The 21,411-nt window shown below is 37.1% G+C and overlaps 1 protein-coding gene across 6 annotated transcripts in view; it reads right to left on the reverse strand.

The window, feature by feature from the left end:
* The window catches only part of PHF20 (PHD finger protein 20), a 112,191-nt gene that overhangs the window by 86,133 nt on the left and 4,647 nt on the right, over positions 1–21,411 (reverse strand). For 5 of the 6 annotated variants that reach the window (XR_002326841.2, XM_078150252.1, XM_020998569.2 and 2 more), the window contains exon 2: positions 8,673–8,787. Coding sequence is in view for 5 of the 6 variants with exons in the window: in XM_078150252.1 (XP_078006378.1) it covers positions 8,673–8,755 (83 nt within the window). In the remaining variant the exon portion in view is untranslated. Of the gene's footprint in view, positions 1–8,672; positions 8,788–8,928; positions 9,041–21,411 lie in introns of all 6 variants that reach the window. The other variant, XM_020998567.2, reaches the window with a different exon arrangement.

Consider the following 21,411-nt stretch of genomic DNA (forward strand, 5'->3'; position numbering starts at 1 on the left):
AAAGGATTGTGATGGAATACTATTGTGCTATAAAAAATGATGAGCAAGATTCTTTTGGAGAAAACTAGGAGGACTTACATGAACTAACGTAAAGTGAAATGAGCAGAACCAGAAAGACCACTGCACACAGTAACAGCAACACTGTATGATGTGTGGAGATTTTCAAAATTGTCCAAGCTGCAAGAAAAAACACTAAGGCAGAGCTCTGAGCAAATGGCAGTTTATTAAAGGTTCCATGGCCCCCTCTAATGAAGTAGACAAGTAGACCTGAGATCTTCCTCATGATCTGAGATGTTCCCTTCCTCCAGAGCCTTGGTTTTATAGTGCTTGGTACCTGAACAATACAGGCAGAGCAGGCCAAAAAAATAGATTCTGAGTGGTGGATAGACCTCGCCCATGACTCTCCAGAAGGGTCTACACAAAATACAGAATCTCACTGGCTGACAAATGGCCTAGTGAGCAGACCTTAACAGACCTATCTTGACCTTCCAGGAGGTCCTACCAAAATCAATGAGCAGGCTCATGGGGTAGGGCTGATGAGCAGATGTCAAAACATCTACATGGGCCAATTTAGGTTGGCAGAAGGGCAGGCCACAGGCCAGCAACCAGAGTCACTTGGCCAACAGAGGGATGACAAGGGATGGAGGGGCAACAAATATAGCTGGGGGACTTTCCATGTAACTGAGTCACCTCTGTCACACTGGGCTTAGATACCATAACAAGGAAAAATAATGGGAGAGGTCCTCTAGTTAGCTTCCTATATGATTAAGCAAGTAAACTTACAATATGCAGCTCATAGCTCTGAGGCCTAATATCAGAACTTATAATCACTACCACTATGGAATCATATCAAACTGATTCATACTGACTAGAATAAAATAGGGGTCCAATTAATCATCTATCACAGATGATCAATTGTAAATGACTTAGCTATTCTCAGCAAGAAAATGATCCAAGATAATTCCAAAGGACTATCCATCTCCAGAGAAAGAACTGGAGTCTGAATACAGACTGAAGCATACTTTTATTATTTAGGGATTTTTTGGTCTGTTTTCTCTTTTGCAACACGGCTAATATGGAAATGTTTTTAATGACTCAACTATATGATCTACATCAAATTAGATGTATATATGTGTATATGTGTATGTATCTTTATAAATAAAATAAAGATTTCTCCATGATGGTTAAAAATTCACTTAAAATAAGATGTCAGTTCCTTATAAATTTAAATGTCACATTTTTATTCCAAGTGTTTAACGTAAATTTTTCCCAGTTAACTTCTTTCCTCCTTAACTTTGAGTTGTACAAAAATTTTATATTTTTTTAGCTTTTTAAAAATTTTTATTTAGTATTTTATTTTTCCCCAGTTACATGTAAAAACAATTTTTAACATTCGTTTGTTAAACTTTGAGTTTCAAATTCTTTCCCTTCCTCCCTCCCCACCCCCCCATTGAGAAGGCAAGCAATTTGATATAGGTTATACACATATAGTCATGCAAAACATTTCCATAATAATCATGTTTTGAAAGAAAACATAGACCAAAAAAAAAAACCTCAATAAAAATAAAGTTAAAAAAATTTGCTTCAGTGTGTATTCAGACACCATCAGTTCTCTCTCTGGGGATGGATAGCATTTTTCATCATAAGTCCTTCAGAGTTGTCTTGGATCACTATGTTGCTGAGAATAGCTAAGTCATTCACAGTTGATCATTGCACAGTATTACCAATACTTTGTACACACTACATTTCACTCTGCATCAGCTCACGCAAGTCTCTCCAGGCTTTTCTGAGAGCATTCTGCTCATCATTTCCCATAGCACAATAATATTCCATCACAATTACATACCACAACTTGTCCAGCCACTGCCCACGTGACAGGCATCCACTCAATTCCCAATTCTTTGCCATGAAAAAAAAAGCTGCTATAAATATTTTTGCACATACAGGTCCTTTTTCTTTTTGTTTTTTTTTTAACCTCATTTGGGACACAGACCTAGTAGCAGTGGTATTGCGCCAGGGCAAAAGTTTTATAGTCCTTTGGGCATAGCTCCAAATTGCTCTACAGAATGGCTGAATCAGTTCACAACTCCACCAGCAATACATTAATGTCTCATTTTTCCCACATGTCCTTGACGATTTGTCATTTTCCTTTTCTATCCTATTAACCAATATAATAGGGATGAAGTAGTACCTCAAAATTGTTTTAATCTGCATTTCTCCAATCAACAGTGAGTTAAGGCATTTTTTCATATGGCTACAGATAACGTTGGTTACTCCATCTGAAGTTCATATCCTTTGATCATTTATCAACTGAGGAATGGCTCTTACTTTTATAAATTTGACTCAGTTGTCTATATGTTTAAGAAATGATGCCTTTATCAGAGAAACCTGCTTCAAAAATTTTTTCTCACAAAAACTTTAATATTTTTATATAATCAAATTCAAACCTCGGATGTAACAGAATTATTGCTTCATAACAATGAACATGAACAATTTTTAAAAAATAAAAGAATACAAATACAAAGTGATACAGAGCAAAGAAAGTAGAGGCAAGAGAATATACACATTGACTGTTACCATGAAGTAACAGTCAACGTGTATACACATGTATTGTGTGTGTGTGTGTGTGTGTGTGTGTGTGTGTGTGTATATGTAGATACATTTATATACACACACACACACATGCAGTTCAGGAAAACAAGGACAATGTTGTATAAATACATTAAAGTCAGTACACACTTTTTTTTGTGTTGGTCTTAGTGATCTGTAAATGATAAGTTACAGAAATGCCCCATCATTTCCAATCTCTTATTGTGTTTTGGTTGGTTAGTTGGTTTTTGCTTTCAAGATTGATTCTCTTATTTTAATGCGCATTTGTAGAACAAAGTAATGGAGGTAAAAATAAAATTTATGCAAAATTTAATTACATTTAGAGGAGCATGTATTGCTCCTAAGCCTAATAATCAATCTCATACACACACACACACACACACACACACACACACACACAATTTTAGGTTACAAAGTGTCTCACTGGATTCTTAACAACAACTCTGTGAGGTTGGTAGTGAAAGTAGTTTATCTTACAAATGAAGAAAAGTGAAGCTAAGAGAAGGAAAGGAACTACCCAAAGTCACATAGCTTATATCAGAGCAGAAAGTCAAATCCAAGTCTTCCCCAACTCTGCTTTTCCTGCAATATTCTGTTGCCTCAAAAATTCAGTAAAAAACAAAACAAAAAAACTCAATACTAGACTAGGAGCTGGAAGCATAGAGAAGAGCATTAAAAAACCAGAGTTCCTTCATTTGACAAATATTTATTAACACAAGGCAGTGAGTTTTACAATCTAGCTATGGAGAAAATACCTACATATAATAAAATGACAGCATTTGTGTAAGTTAAAGAGAATGTAGTAATAACTGGAACTCAGTGGAACCCTAACCCATCCCTAACTGTAACTGGCTACCTGTGCTCACCTACTCCCATGTGCCACTTCAGTATCCTGAATGACAAACCTCACAAATCTGACATAGCCCAAACCCCTGCCTTACTTAATTTTCTGAATAACAAAGTCAAAGCTTTAAAGAAACAAAACCAGTTTCAATCCTTTGAGATTTAAATTTTTCTAAAATATACTGGAAACATGTTGAGCTGCAAATGGATACATGACTTAAATACAGTCATATCATAAACAAATTAGGAAAGGGAGAAAATATAAGGAATAGAGGGAATCACAGAAGATAAAATGGACAATTTTGATAAAGCTGAAATGGTGTGCAAAAACAAAACTGATGTAGTTAAAATCGGAAGAAAAACAATTAACTGAGGGAAAAAATTATGAAACAAGTTTCTCTGATAAAGTTCTAATAAAGGACCTGATGTGATTATGTAAAAATGACTGTCATTCTCCAGGAGGTAAATTAATCAAAGAACATGAGCAGGCAGTTCTCAAAGGAAGAAATCCAAATTATCAACAGCCATATTAAAAAATGCTCCAAATCATTAATAATTAGAGATGTGCAAATTAAAACTGATGTGACGTTCTCTCTCACATCTATCACATTGGCAGAGGTGACAAAAAAAGGAAAATAATTATTGCTGATGGGGCTTCAGGAAAGCAGTCACTGTAAATGAATGTAATGGAATACTTCTACACTGTAAGAAATGATAGTTTCAGAAAAACCTGAGATTTGTATGAAATGATTCAGAGTGAAGTCAGAACCAGAAAATTTTATACAGTAATGACAACGTTGCAAAGAAAAACAACTTTGAAAGACTTTATAACTTTGATCAGTACAATGACTTAACCGCCACTTGAAGGATAAATAAGTAGGCTACCCATCCACCTCCTGACAGATGAGTGATCAAGTCAAGGTGAAGAATTAGACCTATTTTTAGATATAACAAACGCAGATTTATTTTATTTGACTATGTTTGTTACAAGGATTATGGTTTTCTCTCTTTTTGAGGGAGGAAAGGTTTGGGGGCCAGTGATGGAAGCAGGACAGCTTTGAAAGTAACGTGGAGAAGTAGATACAGCACCTGCCCTGGAGTCAGGAAGACCTGAGTTCAAATCTGGTCTCAGATCAGACACTTGACACTTACTAGCTGTGTGACCCTGGGCAAGTCACTTAACCCCACTGCCTAGCAAAAACAAACCAAAAAAAAAGTGACATGTTGAATTAATTATGTTTTTTTTTAAAGCAAGCTATAGATGATAGAGGTTGGAGTTTTTTACATGTAATCCTCTTTCTTTCTATTGTCCTCTGCATATGGAAATGTTCTTTTTTTTGTTTGTTAAATTCAGAATCAAAAAGTATTTATTCTATTAGATGCTACTACAAAAAGTACTGCCATGCATATTTGGTACTGAAAAAAAGGGGACCTTTACTTAACTGAGCTCCTGGGAATATATGCACAGTAATGGGATCACCCAGACAAAGAGTATGAAGAGTTTAGCAACTTTTTGTGCATAAAATGATTTTTCTCAAAAAAAAAAATGGGGGGAAATAAAATGGATGCCCATTGATTGAAGAATGGCTATACAAATTGTAAAACATTCATATAATACACCCTAACAATACACCATAAGAAATTATATGGATCTCACTGGGAAAAAAACAAAAGAGGTACCAAGAGAACAAACTATACAATGACCACAGTAATATACATAAATATTGAAATATATTAGAATTCAGATTAAAATGAATGACTAATCTTGGTTCCAGAGAACCAATAACGAAATGTATTTTAAAAATTAAATTTAATCTTTTTCTTTTCTTTCTTTCTTCTTTTTTTCTTTTTTCTGCTGAGGCAATCGGGGTTAAGTGACTTGCCCAGGGTCACACAGCTAGTAAGTATCATGTGTCTGAGGCCAGATTTGAACTCAGATACTCCTAACTCCAAGGCCGGAGCTCTATCCACTGTGCCACCTAGCTGCCTCCAAATTTAATTGTTTTCAAATCTACTTTCTCTCCTGCCCATTGGAAAAAAGGGGAGGGAAACCCTTGTACAAATCTATCTATCAATATACGCATATCAATAGAGAAAGTGTGTAAAGCAAAAGAAATTCCAGCACTGGCCACATCCAAAAAATTTTCTCTCTCAATGTGCAGAGTCTATCCATATTCTCTGTCAGGAAACAGGCAGCATGCTTTATCATCAGAACTCAGGAATGATGACCAGTCATTCCAACAATCAGAGTTCTGAAGTCTTTCAATATTGTTGTTAGCCTATAAACTATTCTGGTTCTCACCAAACTGAATCAGTTCATATAAGTCTTCCCAAGTTTTTCTAAAACCATCCCTTCCACCATTGATGAAATATATTTTCTTCCTCTTAGTAGAGCTAGTGAACTAAACGTTGCTGTCTAAATGCTTTCTTAGTTATAAGAATTCTTGAGGCAACTAGTGGCTGAGTCTAGAGTCAAGAAGACTGCAGTTCAAATCCAGCTTCTGACATGTACTAGCTGTGTGACCAGGGGTAAGTCATTTAATCTGTCTGCCTCAGTTTCTCAAGTGTAAAATGGGAATAATAATAGCACCTACCTCCCAGAGTTGTAAGGTTCAAATGAGATAATATTTATAAAAACAATTAGCATAGTATATGGCACATAGTAGGCACTATATGAATGTTTATTTCCTGCTCCCTTTATAGAAGGTATATTGTTAAGAAATGATATAAAAAAACAGGCATCAGTTAAACTTTTAAAAATAAAGTAAAACATAGTCATCACTTCCGTGTCATAGGAAACAGCATACTGATGATCATTTAACCTTCTGTTGATTCAGAGTCACCATTATGATCAATTATTATACTATGTAGTTAATGGTATCATAGTCTCAGAATTTGAAGGGATCTAAAGTCACTATTCTAACCCCTACTCAAATCACAAATCCTAACCACCACACCAAGAATAAGTAATCACATCAACCCTCTGCTAAGACCTCTATTATTAGGGAACTACCCCATGAAAGCAGCCCATTCCATTTTTGAACATTTCCAACTGCTCCTAAGTTTTTTTTTTCTTATTCTGAATTGTGTTCTTATAACACTGGATTGAATTTATAGTGTATTTATATTAAAACAGTGTATTTAGGGGCAGCTAGGTGGCGCAGTAGATAAAGTGCCAGCCCTGAAGTCAGGACGACCTGAGTTCAAATCTGACCTCAGACTAACTACTTGACACTTACTAGCTGTGTGACCCTGGGCAAATCACTTAACCCCAATTGCCTAAAACCAAAAAAAACAAAAAAACAAAAAACAAAAAAACCCACCAATGTATTTATATAAAAATTCAACATGGTACTTTCAATGGTGTCCTGCTTGCCTGTTTTTCCTTCTGAACTGAAATTCTGTTCTCTTCATTTAAAAATATAGATTTGTATTTATAGGACTTTACCCTAGAATCTGCTCAGCTGAATATATTCTTGGTGTTAACTTGATTTCCGGTTACTTCCATCTTTTTCATCAATAGAAGATGCAGTATAACAAAGCTACCTTATTGCAAAATCAGTTACTGAGAGGCTAAATCAGTCTTCTAAGGTTTTTTTTTTTAAGCAGCAAAACAATCAGTGTTCTTTGACTTTTATCAAGACTCACAATATGCTCGTATTCTGGTATTCATAATTACTTCAAATTCCTAATACCAACTCAACTTTCTTTTCCCGATCATTAGCTTAATCTAATTTCTAATTTTCTAGTGGAAACACTGCCATCTTGTGGACTTCAGATTATGACCACTGGACCCATCAAGGTAGGATCACAGAGCTGTGAATGGAAGTACAGCAAAGGCGATCTAATTTAATGCTCTGATTTTACAGAGGAAATAACTGAGTCCCAGAGAAAGTTGAATGTTCAGTGTTACATAGGTAGTTAATAGCACAGCTAGAATCGAACCTAGGTCCTCTGATTCCAAATCAGAATTCCAATTCTTTTCACTTATCTGCATTCTCCTATGAATATCTTCCTATGCTAGAATTCTAGGTGCTAGTTAATCATGGTTTCCTATAAGAACAGATAGCTCAGGGCAAGGAAAAACAAAAGAAAACATATCATCAAGGAGGGGTAAGGTTACGTAAAACAGGTAAGACTTTGTAGAAGATGTCCTGAGCTAGGTCTGAATCCTGGGATAAAGGCGAAGGCAGACCAAGGAACAAAAGGAACAACAGTACAGAAGTGCTGATGGCTAAAGCTTGAAAAAAGATGTCAGGGAAATCTGACAGGATCATAAAGGAGATATGAGGTCACAGGGCTTCTAAGATCCTTGAACTGCGCTTTGCTGGGACTCTCTTGGGCACCTGTTATGCTACTCTTAGAGTATTTTGTTTGTACCCTCTCTTACACATATATTGTTCCATTTTGTATTATAGTGATTTGTGTATGTGTTATATATGTGTTGTACTCCCTGATTAGTATGTAAACCCACAAGAGCAGGGGTTCTGGGATAGGAGATAATCAAGCAAACAACAAACAATTATGAAGCTCTGACTTTGTACCAGATAGAATGCTAGATGTGACATCAAACTATCTGGGGTCATGTGTCATCCACGATACCTACTCACTAAATCTATCAGAGCCTCAGTTTTTTCATTTGTACAACAGGAATAATAATGCTTGTTCTACCTCATGAGGTGTGTTTTATGAGCAAGGCATTTTTCAAACCTTAAAGTAGCACGTAAATATGAGTTTGCTATCATCATCATCATCACTCATCTCCGCACCCTCCCTTCTGACAAACACCAATCATAGTGCTCTACTTTACTTAAATACTGTGAAAAAGATACGATGTCTGTCTTCTGCCCACTAAGGAAACAAGAAGAAATGAAGAACATCAGAATGGGAGAGTGTAGGAGAAGATAATGAGCTCAGTTTAAGACAAGAATAGGACACTCAGTGAAACCCACAAGTTGCTATTCTTGGCCCTGACACACAGAAGTGGTCTGGGTGTGATAGTAATGATTTAGTAGTTCCTTCTTCGCCCTACTGAAGTGATCTGTGAACCAAAAGCTCTGGGGACCAAAGACTATTGAAATAAAATTGTTTTTCTCTTTCTATACATCACTGAGTAGCACAACTCAAGCAAGAGATCTGGCTACAGTTCTGGAAAAACCTAGTCATACAAATCTCCTTTTACTTTAAGAGAAAAAAAATAAAAGGAAAGGATAAAATACCAGTTTTTTAATCTGTCCCGGGCCTCCAACTGGGCTCCCACCTCAAAGCTGATCCCTCTTCTGTTTGGTGGATGCTTTGTCATTTTGGGTCATCAACAAGGTTGCTTTTCTTCTCCTGAAAAGCCAATTAAATATTTAGGAAAACATCTCACAATCTACTCAAAGTATATCAATAGTAACACAAACTGGCAACATTCAAAACACAGGCTTCAGGAAAACAAGAAATACAGAAAGTATATAGAATTTTACTTGTTACCTATTTTTTTTTCCATCACTTTCTTCCCTTTTCAAAATCCACCTCTCTCCTTTCTTTACAGGAATGGGTATGGAAGAATGCATACGCTCTTAGCTTTACAGTGGGAAGAGACCTAAGGAACAGATGGGAACAGATCATCTAGTCCAACCTCCTCATGTTATAGCTGAGTAAACTGAGGCTTAGAAAAATAAAGTGACTTGTCCAAAGTCAAACAGGTGTTAAGTGGCAAAGTCAGCATTCAAATCCAGATCCTCTGATTCCAAATGCAGCACTCTTTCCCCTACACTGACACTATCATTTCCACTACACTGCCCTCAGTGACAAAATGTCACATTCCATTCATATGCTGATTAGTTTTGCTCATACTCCTTTTTTTCCCTCCCTCTTTTTTGTTACAAGAGACAGTTCATTAGTTAGGAGGAAGAGACATTCAGAAATGAAAGTAACAGAGAAATAAAAAATAAGCAATCAGAATTTTTGAATGCTTAGCTCTCTCTAACCCTAGATACTCTATTAAACCCCTACTAATTGGTTCCCTAGCCTTCCATTTGCAATGTTTATCAGCCGCCATTCCTCCCTTACCACTTCTTTGCTTCTTTATCACTCAACTATCCTCACTAATGACCATCTCTTCAGCAAATATCAATCTCTTCTGTTCTCTTTCTTCTTAACCTAGAACTCCTAGACTAATGTTGGACTTAAAAATCAGCTAAGTTTCTCACTGTCAGCAATTAGAAAACAAAGTGCTATACAAGGACTCAAAGGGGAGGTCATTCATTAGCAACCTGCAGGATCAAGGAGACTTCCTAAAGAATGTAGTATTCAAGTTGGGCTTCAAAAGAAAGGTAGGGGAGAGAGAAAGAGAGGGAGGGAGGGAGGGAAAGAGGGAGGGAGAGGGAGCGGGAGAGAAAGAAAGAGAGAGAGAGAGAGAGAGAGAGAGAGAGAGAGAGAGAGAGAATGTCTAAATATAGATATATATCTAGATACATGGGGCAGCTAGGTGGCACTGAGCCCAGAGTCAGGAAGACATCCTCCTGAGTTCAAATCTGGCCTCAGACACTAGTTGTGTGACCCTGGGCAAGTCACTTAACCTTGTTTGACTCAGTTTCCTCATCTGTAAAATAAGCTGCAGAAGGAAATGGTAAACCACTCTAGTATCTTTGCCAAGAAAACCCCAAATGGGGTCATGAAGGGCTGGACATGACTGAAAAAAAGACTGAACATCTAGATACGTGTAAGTCTGCATGTTGTTCTCATACATATGTAAGAGAACATAAGACAGACTAGCTTGAGAAGGACTCGGAAAGGGTCACAAAGAAAATATATTTCTTCTTTTGTCATCTGTTAGTATTTAGTTCTATTTTGTTAAATCCTAAGAATGCATGCCTTAAATCTATCCCTTAAAAACTTTTATTACTTAAATACTGCATTACTATAAAATATGATTAATATGGATTAGTTTGGCTGAACGCCTTTTTTCCTCCTCTAAAAAAAATCTATATTACAAGGGATAGATCAATGAGCAGGAAAAGAGGCAGGACTATATTAGAAAACAAAGGTAATTCAGAAACAAAAAATATCAATATAATTAAGAATTAAAAAATGTTATTCCTTGTATATATTTGATCATTTGTCTTAAGTGGTTTTTAAGTTTTATGATTAAAAATTTTTATAAAATAAAAGTAGACCCTCAACAACACAAGAAAAGGAAAGAGGGCTTTCCAGCCCTTGTTTAGCCATTGTGTATATTTTAAAGTACAGGTTTAGCAAAGGCTGAGAGACATGAGAAAGCAGTAAGTTGGTTGTTTTTTCATTTGTTTTGCATTTTTGGGGGGAAAAAGGATTTGGCTGAAGAATGGAAGGAAGAAATATGAGTTGAAGTTGGGAAGGTAAGGTGTTGCTAAGTTGTGGGTAGCCTTTAATGTCAGACAACTTCAAATTTGTTTGACATTTACTGAAGAATTTTGAGCAGTGATATGACCAGATTTATGTAAAAGAAAAAAAAATTCACACAACTTTGTGAGAGATGGACTTCTAAAGATGTGTATGGAAGTTAGATATGTTAGAAGGCAATAGCAATAATCCAGGTAGATGGTAATGAGGGCACGAACTCCCGTGGTAGTAAAGTTAAGTAAATATAACTTAGAAAACAACATATACAGTAACTACAACAATGGAAATGGAAAGAATGACATCAAAAAAATTAAAATTAGATACTATTAAATTATCATGACCAAAGTTGGTCCTAAGATGGAAATAAAGGAAGGTATGTTACCTAGCTTCTTTACCAGTAGAGGATTATGGCTGATGGATGCTGCATATATCAGACTTTTTCAATATGGGAGCTAAATTAACTGAACTTTTTCTTTGTTCCTTCTTATTCTTTATTACAAGGAATGGATCTCTGAGAGGGGTATTTTTGAGAAAGGACAGTGGGAAATATGTGACATGAAAACAAAAGGTGTCAGTAAAAAAAAATTTCTTAAAGCAACCAAATGAACAATAACTACTGACCTATTACCTACTTGCCCATCTATACAAAATCTTTATGAGTCACTTTTTAATTGGCTATGAAAAAGCATTTTTCTTTAAGCTGCCTTACAGGTTTTTAAAATAAGGTGTCTATTATCCATACATCAAAATCATTCATTCAAGATTCCTTGAAAGATATAACAAAATAACCCCAACGGCTGACTCTCTGATATTAAACATCAGGTGAGGTATAAAACAGAAAGTCATATGCTCTCCAAATGTATTTGTCAATGCAATACAGAAGACCTGGCACAAATTTCTGGTAAAAAAAAATGCATTCTTGATCAATGGTGAAGTCCTCCAGATGCTGTTTGCAGACGATACTGTGCTGAATTCATTAAGCCCCAGAATACAGCAGAGCTTCCTAGAAATGAACTATAATCAAAGGTGTTTGGCCTGTCCATCCATACAGGAAAGATCAAGTGGACAAAGAATATCTACTGCTTAGATTTCAACATGCATTCAGCAGCTAGACAACCATCTGTACTATATCTACACATATAAACCCAACATAAGAGGTATAGTACAGAAGTACTACACAGCTTGTCCTACACTGTGTATATATGGGACAGATAGTATAGATCAGGAGTTCTTAACCTAGGGTCCATAAATTTTTTTTATATTTTTATAACTGTATTTCAATATATCTAGCTCCCTTTATAATCCTATGTATTTTATGCATTTAAAAACGTTATTCTGAGGCATCCATAGTCTTCACCAGACTGCCAAGGGAGTCTATGACCCAAAAAAGTTTAAGAATTCCTTCATTAGATGGATAAGATAAGCCCAGAATGAAAAAGGAAGAGAGAAGGTTTATTACCTTCAAGATACTACAACTTATTTACTAATCCCCAAACTTCTCATGAAAGCAAAGGCTAGATCAAGCTTCATGGCTACAAGACATGAAATATAACAGTTTCCACGGAATTAAAAATGAGTATCACACAGAGGGTGACAAAAAGGCAAATGGTGGGTTTATGCAGTCTGGAACATAAAACAATTAAGGAATGCTGAAGAGAAGGAATAAAAAACATCATCACAGAACCATATGATAGGAAAAGAAAATGGGCTGATTACATGGTAATGAGGAATGGCAGGTGGACAGCCAGCCTGCTCCACTGGCACCCTTTCTATATCAAGAGTAGGAAGGAAGGCTTCTAGAAGGCTGGGTGAATCCTTGTGTTGAACTTACAGAACATGAGCACATGAGCACAGGAAGGGTAAATATGCATAGGTTATGGTCTACTTTGGTGGAACTCCTTTTCCTGAATCTATGAGATCACAGATCTATTTGAGTGGAAGGTTTTTATAAAATATGCTATTCTGTACTTTGTAGGCTGACTTAACTCTTTGTTGACAGTTGTTTAAATTAAATATAAAATAAAGGATAGGAACTCACTAGATGAAGAGGAGGAAACAGAAAATAGCCTAAGCATTGATTTGAAGGATTAGAGAGCAGATGTGCAGGTTTAAGAGGTTCGGAGTTGCTTTGTTTTTAGAGAGAGGCTAGGAGAAAATTATTTGTTTGTATGAGAATACACAGAGGAGATTAACGTGAAATAAGTCTGGAAAGAAAGGTCGAGCACTAGGACCCTGGATGCCAGCGGAGGAGTTTGAAATTCGTTTGGTAAGTAATAAGCATTTAAGATTTGGAGGCAAAGGAAGGACCAAACCTATGCAAAGGAAAAATTATTTTGGCAGCAAGATAAAGGCTACTTTAGTAGCATTCTGCACTCTTAATTGAGTACTCCTTGAACATGGATTAAATTTACCCAGTTCTAGGCACTCCATTTCATCCCTAGATACTCAGAGCAAAGGGGGTGGAAGGGTGGGGGTAGGAAGAGACAGTTAATGGCTCCAAGGCTGACAGGTGTAACTAACCACAGACCAAGATCCACTGTGCTTTGGGAACAACGGAGTCTCAAAGTAATACAGTTTGTAAGTCTGTAGAAAACTGGAAGGTCAGCTTGGACATAAGGTTTCCTCAGTTTAGGAAGCAAGATGAGAACAAGTTCTTTTGATATTCTAATGTGAAGAGAACTTGTGGGAACACCAGACAAGAATTCAAGGTAATTGGTACCTAATATGAATTGATACAGTGAAGCAAAACCAGGAAAACAATTTAAATGACCACAACAATGGAAATGGAAGGAACAATAAAAACACTACAATCAAAATCAAATACTGTAAAATTACAGTGACCAAGCTGGACCTCAGAGAAGAAAAATGAGAAGACACCCCTCTACCCTTCTGTGCAGAGGTGACGGGACATGGGTGTGGAACACTTCATATAATATCAGATTTTATCAGTATTTTAGTCTCAATATATTGCTTATTTACTATAAGGGAGGGGATTGATATTTTTAGGAGAGAACGAGGAAGGCGTAAAGCTGGAAAGGCAGAGGATATAAAAAACAAGATAGCAATATTTTTTGGTTAAGTGTCAATGGCTGATAAAGGGAAATATTGATACCAACTTACTCTGTCATCTGAAACTAGAGAGTCTACTTGTAATGAAAGGGCAAGCTTGGAGGTTTAACAGGCACAGTTACCCTCAACAATCTTCCTACTCTTAGTCCTCTAACCTGGAGTTGTTCTAAACCAGGCCTATGGCTTTTGCCCACTGTCACCCAACTAACATTTGAAAGCGAGATTCAAACATTACCTTCTTTCCCAACAAGCTCTCTTTCTGTGGCTATACCATTTGTTTCTCCAACATACATTATATATCTGGGACTCTTGGGAAGGATTAGGCTAAGGTTAGGAGAGGACAGGCAGAGGCAAAATTGGGGGGAGCAGGGAAGTTCTGAAGTGATGGGGTGTTGTCCAGCAGACCCATGCTAGGGCATAGGAAGCTGGTGTCAAACATGGGTTCCTCTTATCCGTTTATAATCTCCCACTTACAGGTTCCCAACATCTGCACTTGGGGTAGTTTACCAATTCCCCATCTGACCTCTCCTTCCAGGAAATAGGAGATTGTGTTGGAAACCACTAAGGGCTGCAATGGATAGAGTGCTGGCCCTGGAGTCAGAAAGACTAGCCTTTGATACTTACCAGTTGTGTAACCCTGGCCAAATCAGGTAAGTTTTGCTTAAGTTTTATCATCTGTAAAATGGGGATCAAATGGGACAATAGTTATAAAGCACTTAGTACAGTGCCTGGACATAGTATACGCCACATAAATGTTAGCTATTATTTTTTATTTATAGTTTTCAGCCTTCACTTTTATAAGATTTTGAGTTCCAAATATTCCCCCTCCCTAAGATGGCATGCAATATGACACAGGCTATATATGTGCAATCATGTTAAATATATTTCCACCTTAGTCATGCTGTGAAAGAAGCAATCAGAAAAGGGAAAAACCACAAGAAAGAAAAAACAAGAAGAAAATAGTATGTTTTGATCTAGACTCAGACTCTATAATTCTTTCTCTGGATGTGGATAGCATTTTCCATCATGAGTCTTTCGGAATTGTCTTAGATCATTGCATTGCTGAGAAGAGCTCAATCTATCATAGTTGATCACATGTACAATGTTCTCCTTCCTGGTTCTGCTCACTTCACTCAGCATCAGTTCATGTCAGTCTTTGCAGGTTTTTTCTGAAATCCAACTGTTCATCATTTCTTATAGCATAACAGTATTCCATTACATTCCTATACAACAATGTTAGCTACTATTATTATTACCATTCTATCACCCAATGCCAAGTCACTCTAAAAGGCCAACTGATTTTTGTCTAGTGAGGTTTTAGAGCCTCATTTTCCACCTAACAACCTTTCCATTTTTCAGAGAGTGGAGGGAGATTAGAGTGCTAAAACCTGTCATTCTACAATCAGAGGTTTAAAACACAAATGCTAATGCCACCCAAATTCATTTGATAACGGACCAAAAAAGGGCAAACTCTTTTATTTCCTACGACATAAACTGATGATTTTTATAATTATACTATCAATACAGCAATGGTCTGCTCAACAACCCAATATTTTGTAAATGAAAAAAAAACTGACAATTTCATGTTCAATAATATCTAATTTTGTCAAAGAAGTAATAATTTATTGATATTAAAATAAGTGTATTTTAAGACAAGTAGCATAGCAGAGTAAAAGGAGTACCACAGCACCTTCAGTGTCAGGAAAACTTATGTTCAAGTCTTGACACTGATATACACTGGTTGCCAATCTGTATTAGTGGAAGAAATTTCCCATATTAATGAAACCACAGGTCTGGTCTAACATAAAATGTATACATAACTGAACTACTTTGACTAATTCCTCATTTAAGGGTGTCAAAAAATAGCTACATATGATTTCTGAAATTCATTTTTTTTTGCCTTTTTTTTTTTTTGGTGAGGCAATCCGGGTTAAGTGACTTGCCCAGGGTCACACAGTTAGTAAGTGTCAAGTGTCTGAGGCCGCATTTGAACCCAGGTCCTCCTGACTCCAAGGCTGGCGCTCTATCTACTGCACCACCTAGCTGCCCCAATTTCTGAAATTCATAATGAATGATATCTCCTTCAGAAGATAAGTGTATTATGATTTAGACATAAAGGGGATAGCCATAAGCAAATTAGGAAATCAAGGTAGTTTTCCTGTCAGATCTATGGAGACAGAAAGAATTTATGACTAAGCAAGAAATAGTGAGTATTACAAAATGGAAAATGGAAAATTTTGATTATATTAAACTAAACGGTTTTTTTGCACAACCAACACAACCAAGATTATAAGGAAAGCAGAAAGCTGGGAAATAATTTTTTTTAGCAAGTACCTTTGACAAAGAGCTCATTTCTCGAATATAGAGAAATGAATCAAATTTATAAGAATACAAATCATTCCCCAATTGATGTGTGGCCAAAAGATGTGAACAGGTAATTTTCAGACGAAGAAATCAAAGCTACATATAGTAATGAAAAAAAAAATACTCTAAATCACTATTGATTAGAGAAATGCAAGAGCTACCACCCCACACTTATCAGACTGGCTAATATAACAGAAAAGGAAAATGATAAAAGTTGAAGATGTGGGAATATTTAGACACTAATGCACTGGTGAAGTTGTGAACTGATCCAACCAACAGGGAGAACAATTTGGAAATATGCCCATGTGCATGCCCTTTGACCCAGCAATACCACTTCTAGGTCTGTATCCCAAAGAGACCATAAAAATGGAAAAGGACCCACATGTACAAAAATATTTATAGTAGCTCTTTTTCTGGAGGCAAAAATTGGAAATTATGGGGATGTCCATCAATTGGGAAATAGCTGAACAAGTTGTGATACATGAATATAATGGAATATTATTGTCCTATAAGATGTGATGAGTAAGAGGATTTCAGAAAAACCCGGAAAGACTTACATGAAGTGAGCAGAACCAGGAGACAACAGCAACACAGTGACAATGGAACACAGTAACAGCAACAGACTTAGCTCTTCTCAGCAATACAATAATCCAATACAATTCCAAAAGATCATGGAAAATGCTATCCACATCCAGTGAAAGAACTAATGAAGTCTGATCAAAGCATACTATTTTCATTTTCTTTTTATGGTTTTTTTTTTGTAACATTTCTTCCACAATATGACTACTGTTGAACTATATTTTACTTGATCCTACATGTATAACCTATATCAGATTGCTTGCCATCTTGGGGAGGCAGGAAGGAAGAAAAATTTGGAACTCAAAATCATATAAAAATGAATGTTGAAAATTGTCTTTACTTGTAATTGGAAAAAAAATAAAATACTATTTGAAAAAGAAAACAAATGCTGGTAGTATTAAGAGTAACTGAAATTCATTTACGTAAAAGTGAAATTAATAAAAAATATCTGACTTCAGGACTTTTTCAAGTTTTGAAAAGAAAAAGACCCTCAAGTGGGTAGGGATGGCTAGAAAAGAAGGAAGGATAAGGACAATATTTCATAGGACCTGGCTAATTTCCCTTCCTAGCAGATCTTACACTGGGTGGGAACAAAAAGAGGCTGTGTCCTCAAGTTACTTCCTCTGTTACCAGTGCCTAAAATATTTGCAGCTCACAGCTCACTTAATTTAGAGTTGTTTTATTTTCCTTAACAGGTTACTTAATAGAACTTACATGTACTTCGAAGAAGATGAGGTAAACAATTTGAAGATGTCATAAAGGTCTGGAATCAAATACAACTAGAGCTGGAAGAGAACTAAGACATCACCCCCATTCTTCTACCTAAGCTGACGTGGTACAGTGGACAGAAAGCTGGGCCTGCAAGACCTAAGCTCAAATTCTGCCTCAGATACTTATAACCTGTGTGACCCTTGGGCAAGTCACTTAACCTCTCTATGCCTTAGTTTTCTCATCTATAAAATGTGGATAATAGTACCTATCTCCCAGGGTGGTTGTAAGAATCAAATGGGTAATATCTGTAAAGCTTTGCAAAACTTAAAGTGCTATTATCAACGCTAGCTGTTATTGCTGAACTAACTATGACTTTTCAGTTTCCTTTACTATGTCATCATCTTTGTCCCGTCCCAGCAACAGGAGTGAGCCCAGGGTACTATCCTAGGCCTACTTCTCTAGCTCCTATGAATTCAATTATTGTCTCTATACCAAAGTTTCCCAGATAAGTCTCCAGTCATCTAAGCATCAATCCCACATCACCCTTTGCTTGGATGAGCTCTCTCTACCTGGATATTACAGAGATGAATCTCAAACTTGCCTTAACCAAAAACAGGAGTCAACATCTTCTCGGTAAAACCCACACACACCACCACCACCACACCACACACATCCTCCCTCCCCCCTGCCCCCGTTACAATATTCTATTTCTTTGGAGAGCAGCACTATCATTCCAGAGAATCACTTAGGTGGCCCAATGACGAGAGCTCCAGGCCTAGCCACAGGAAGAACTGAGTCCAAAGCAAGCCTCAAACACTTTCTAGTTGTACGACACTGAGCAGGATAATTAACCTTTGTTTGCCTCAGTTTCTTCATCTGTAAAAATGGGGAAAATAATAGCACCTACCTTCCAGAGTTGTTGCAAAAATCAAATGAGATATAATTGTAAAGAAGTTATCACAGCGCCTGCCTCATAGTAATCTCTATATAAAGGTTAGCTAACATCAACATCATCATCATCATCATCATCATCCTGAATCATGTGCAAAGTCTCAAACAATTCTACCTTCCAAACATCCCTCATATCTAACTTCTCCTCTCCATGACAACCACCACCCTTATTCATGCCCTTCATCTCGCCTGAACTATCAGAACAAAAACTGAATAAAGATTTATTAACCACTAACTATATACCAAGCACTGGAGATACAAATACAAAAGCACAGGTGGTCTCTGTTCTCAAGGAGTTTACACTCTAATGAAGGAGATGTCACATACTATATAAGGAAAAGGTGTCTGGGAGAGGCATCTTGGTTCAGAAAGCTACAGTGATGCTGAGTGGAGCCACAGGGGAGCAATTTAACACATCCTTCCAGAAGCAACGACAGAGTTGATTCGATTATGGTTCTAGAACCCAAGGGGGCTTTGCAGTGGCGGCTACGGACAAGGAGCTTGAGTTCATTGTAGTACAGAAATGGCTCAGGGGAGATGGTAGACAGTGAAGTGAAGCTTGACTGGAACCAGACCTACATGAAGTGGGCAACTGAGGCAGGCACAAATCAGGACAAAAGGGGCCCCAGGATAGGATTTTCAGGGAAGGAGTTAAATCTTTTAGGGTGAAATTCTACTGGGTTAGTCCCCGGACCATCATATGCCAGATGGTGGATGGTAAAGGGTAGCCTCCTAATTGGCCTCTCCTCATCTTCAATCTATCCCTCTCCACACAACTACCAAGCCGATAGTCCTAATTCACACGTCTAACTATGTAACTCCCTTGCTCAAGAAGTTTCATTGGTTCCCTATTGCCTCTAGGGTAAAATACAAACTTCTTTGCTTGGCATTTTAAGCTGTCCAATTTATGTTTACACACTATAATCACATATTTACTCACTCATACATTCTACTTCCCAGTCAAACTGGCATTTTTGCTATTCCTCAGACATGGCTCCCTTCTCCTATACCTGTGCTTCCTGTGTTATCTGTCCTACATGCCTGGAAGGCCTTCACTTCTCACCTACATCTCCCAGAATCCCTAAGTTCCTTCAGAAAATGGTTCCAGTGCCACTTCCTACAGCTCAGAAGACCTTTTCTGAATTCCCAGTGATTAATGCTTACTCTCTACTCCAAAATTACTTTGCATTATATTTAATATATGAGATATTATGTATCTAAATATATGTCGTGTTCCTTCTCCCCAACAGAATTCAAGCTCTATGAGGGTAAGCATAGTTTTGTTTTTTATGTTTGTATTCCCAGTGGTTACATCATAAGTATTCAATAAACACATGGTGAACTGAACTGAATCATCTAATCCCGCCTCCACATTTTAAAGATTAGGAAACAAGAGGCCCAGAAAGTTAAAGTGACTTATCTAAGGTCACAAAGTTAGTGCAAGAGATGGGACTACAGAAGACTGGTCTCCTTAATTCCAGTTCTGTACTCTTTCCATTATGCTTATGGCCACCAGTATTTTTAACTGAATTATAATGCCTCCTCAAAAAGAAATTCAGTTCATTTTAAAGACATATAAAAACTATATTTAATAAACAGCTGGCCCATTTTTCCTATTAAATTTATTCATGAACCAACTCTTACAAATGCCTTGTAAGGAGGCAGCTAGGTGGCAAAGTGGATAGAGCACCAGCCCTTGGAGTCAGGAGGACCTGAGTTCAAGTCCAGATACTTGACACTTCCTAGCTGTGTGACCCTGGGCAAGTCACTTAACCCCGACTGCCTCACAAAAAAAATTAAAATGCCTTTTAAAAACAGGACACTTAACTGGTTGGTAGTCATCCATCATACCCTTCTACCTACATAATCCTGAAAAGCAGGCCTTACTCTTTCCTGGGTTCTGTATCATTCTTATGCAGATAATAAAACTGATAGCAGCATTAAAAGATGTCTATGAGAAAATATTTTGGAAACAGAAAAAAGTATAATTTACAATTATGATGCAGCCAAGTACAAATAAGAATCACTATGACTTGACAAAAAGTGATTTTTAAAAAAACTATCCTGCAAAAAAAAACACACTAGCCCCCTACAAAAGGAAAGTGGAAAACTGGGTGCTCAGGCACCACCAGCACCTGGAAAAGTATACCTAATTACTCCACCCTACCCAAATAACAATAGCTCCTTGGTGAAACAGGTTGGGAAATTTCTTCCTTTTCTAACACTAAAGGGAAGTACATAGAAGCAGGGAAAAAAAATTAGGGGACAAGCGGAGCAAGACCAGGCCCCACTCTATGTCAATGACTCATTTCTGGGTCCCTAAAGGCACTTACTTATCCTTCTGAGGCAAAGTAAGCTATTCCACAATCTGTGGAAAATATTCATTCATTAACCACAACCAGACCGAATCCATCAACTGTTAGAGAGAGAAGAGTGGGTCACTCTCTGCATGCTGCAGGGCCACTGGGGGGCGGGGGGGGGGGAAGAGACACACATTCATCTTTATTATTGAGAAGTGAGACTTCAGGATCCAGAATTGAGTTTCTGATAATATAAGCTCAGTTTAAAAGTAAAGCCATCCTTCTCTCTCTTTGTTCTACTCTTCTTCTTTATTAATAATAAAGTTGATATGCATATAGCAATCTAAAGTTTCCCAAATACTTTATATACATTATTTCACATGATCTTCACAACTCTGTGAGATAGGTAACGCAAACATTATTAATCCCATTTACAGATGAAGAAACTGAGGATCAGAGAGATCAAAGACCTGCCCACAGATAAAAAGATAACAGATGTCAGGGTCAGGATTCCAACCCTGACATTACTGACTCCAAATAGGACATTTTATTCATCATGCAAAGCTGCATCTTTCAGCATTTACAGGCCTCCAGTCTCCACCTACTTTCACACAAG

This window comes from Phascolarctos cinereus, unplaced genomic scaffold (assembly GCF_003287225.1).
Source record: "Phascolarctos cinereus isolate Bilbo 61053 unplaced genomic scaffold, phaCin_HiC Scaffold_2;HRSCAF=192, whole genome shotgun sequence".
Lineage (NCBI taxonomy): Eukaryota > Metazoa > Chordata > Mammalia > Diprotodontia > Phascolarctidae > Phascolarctos > Phascolarctos cinereus.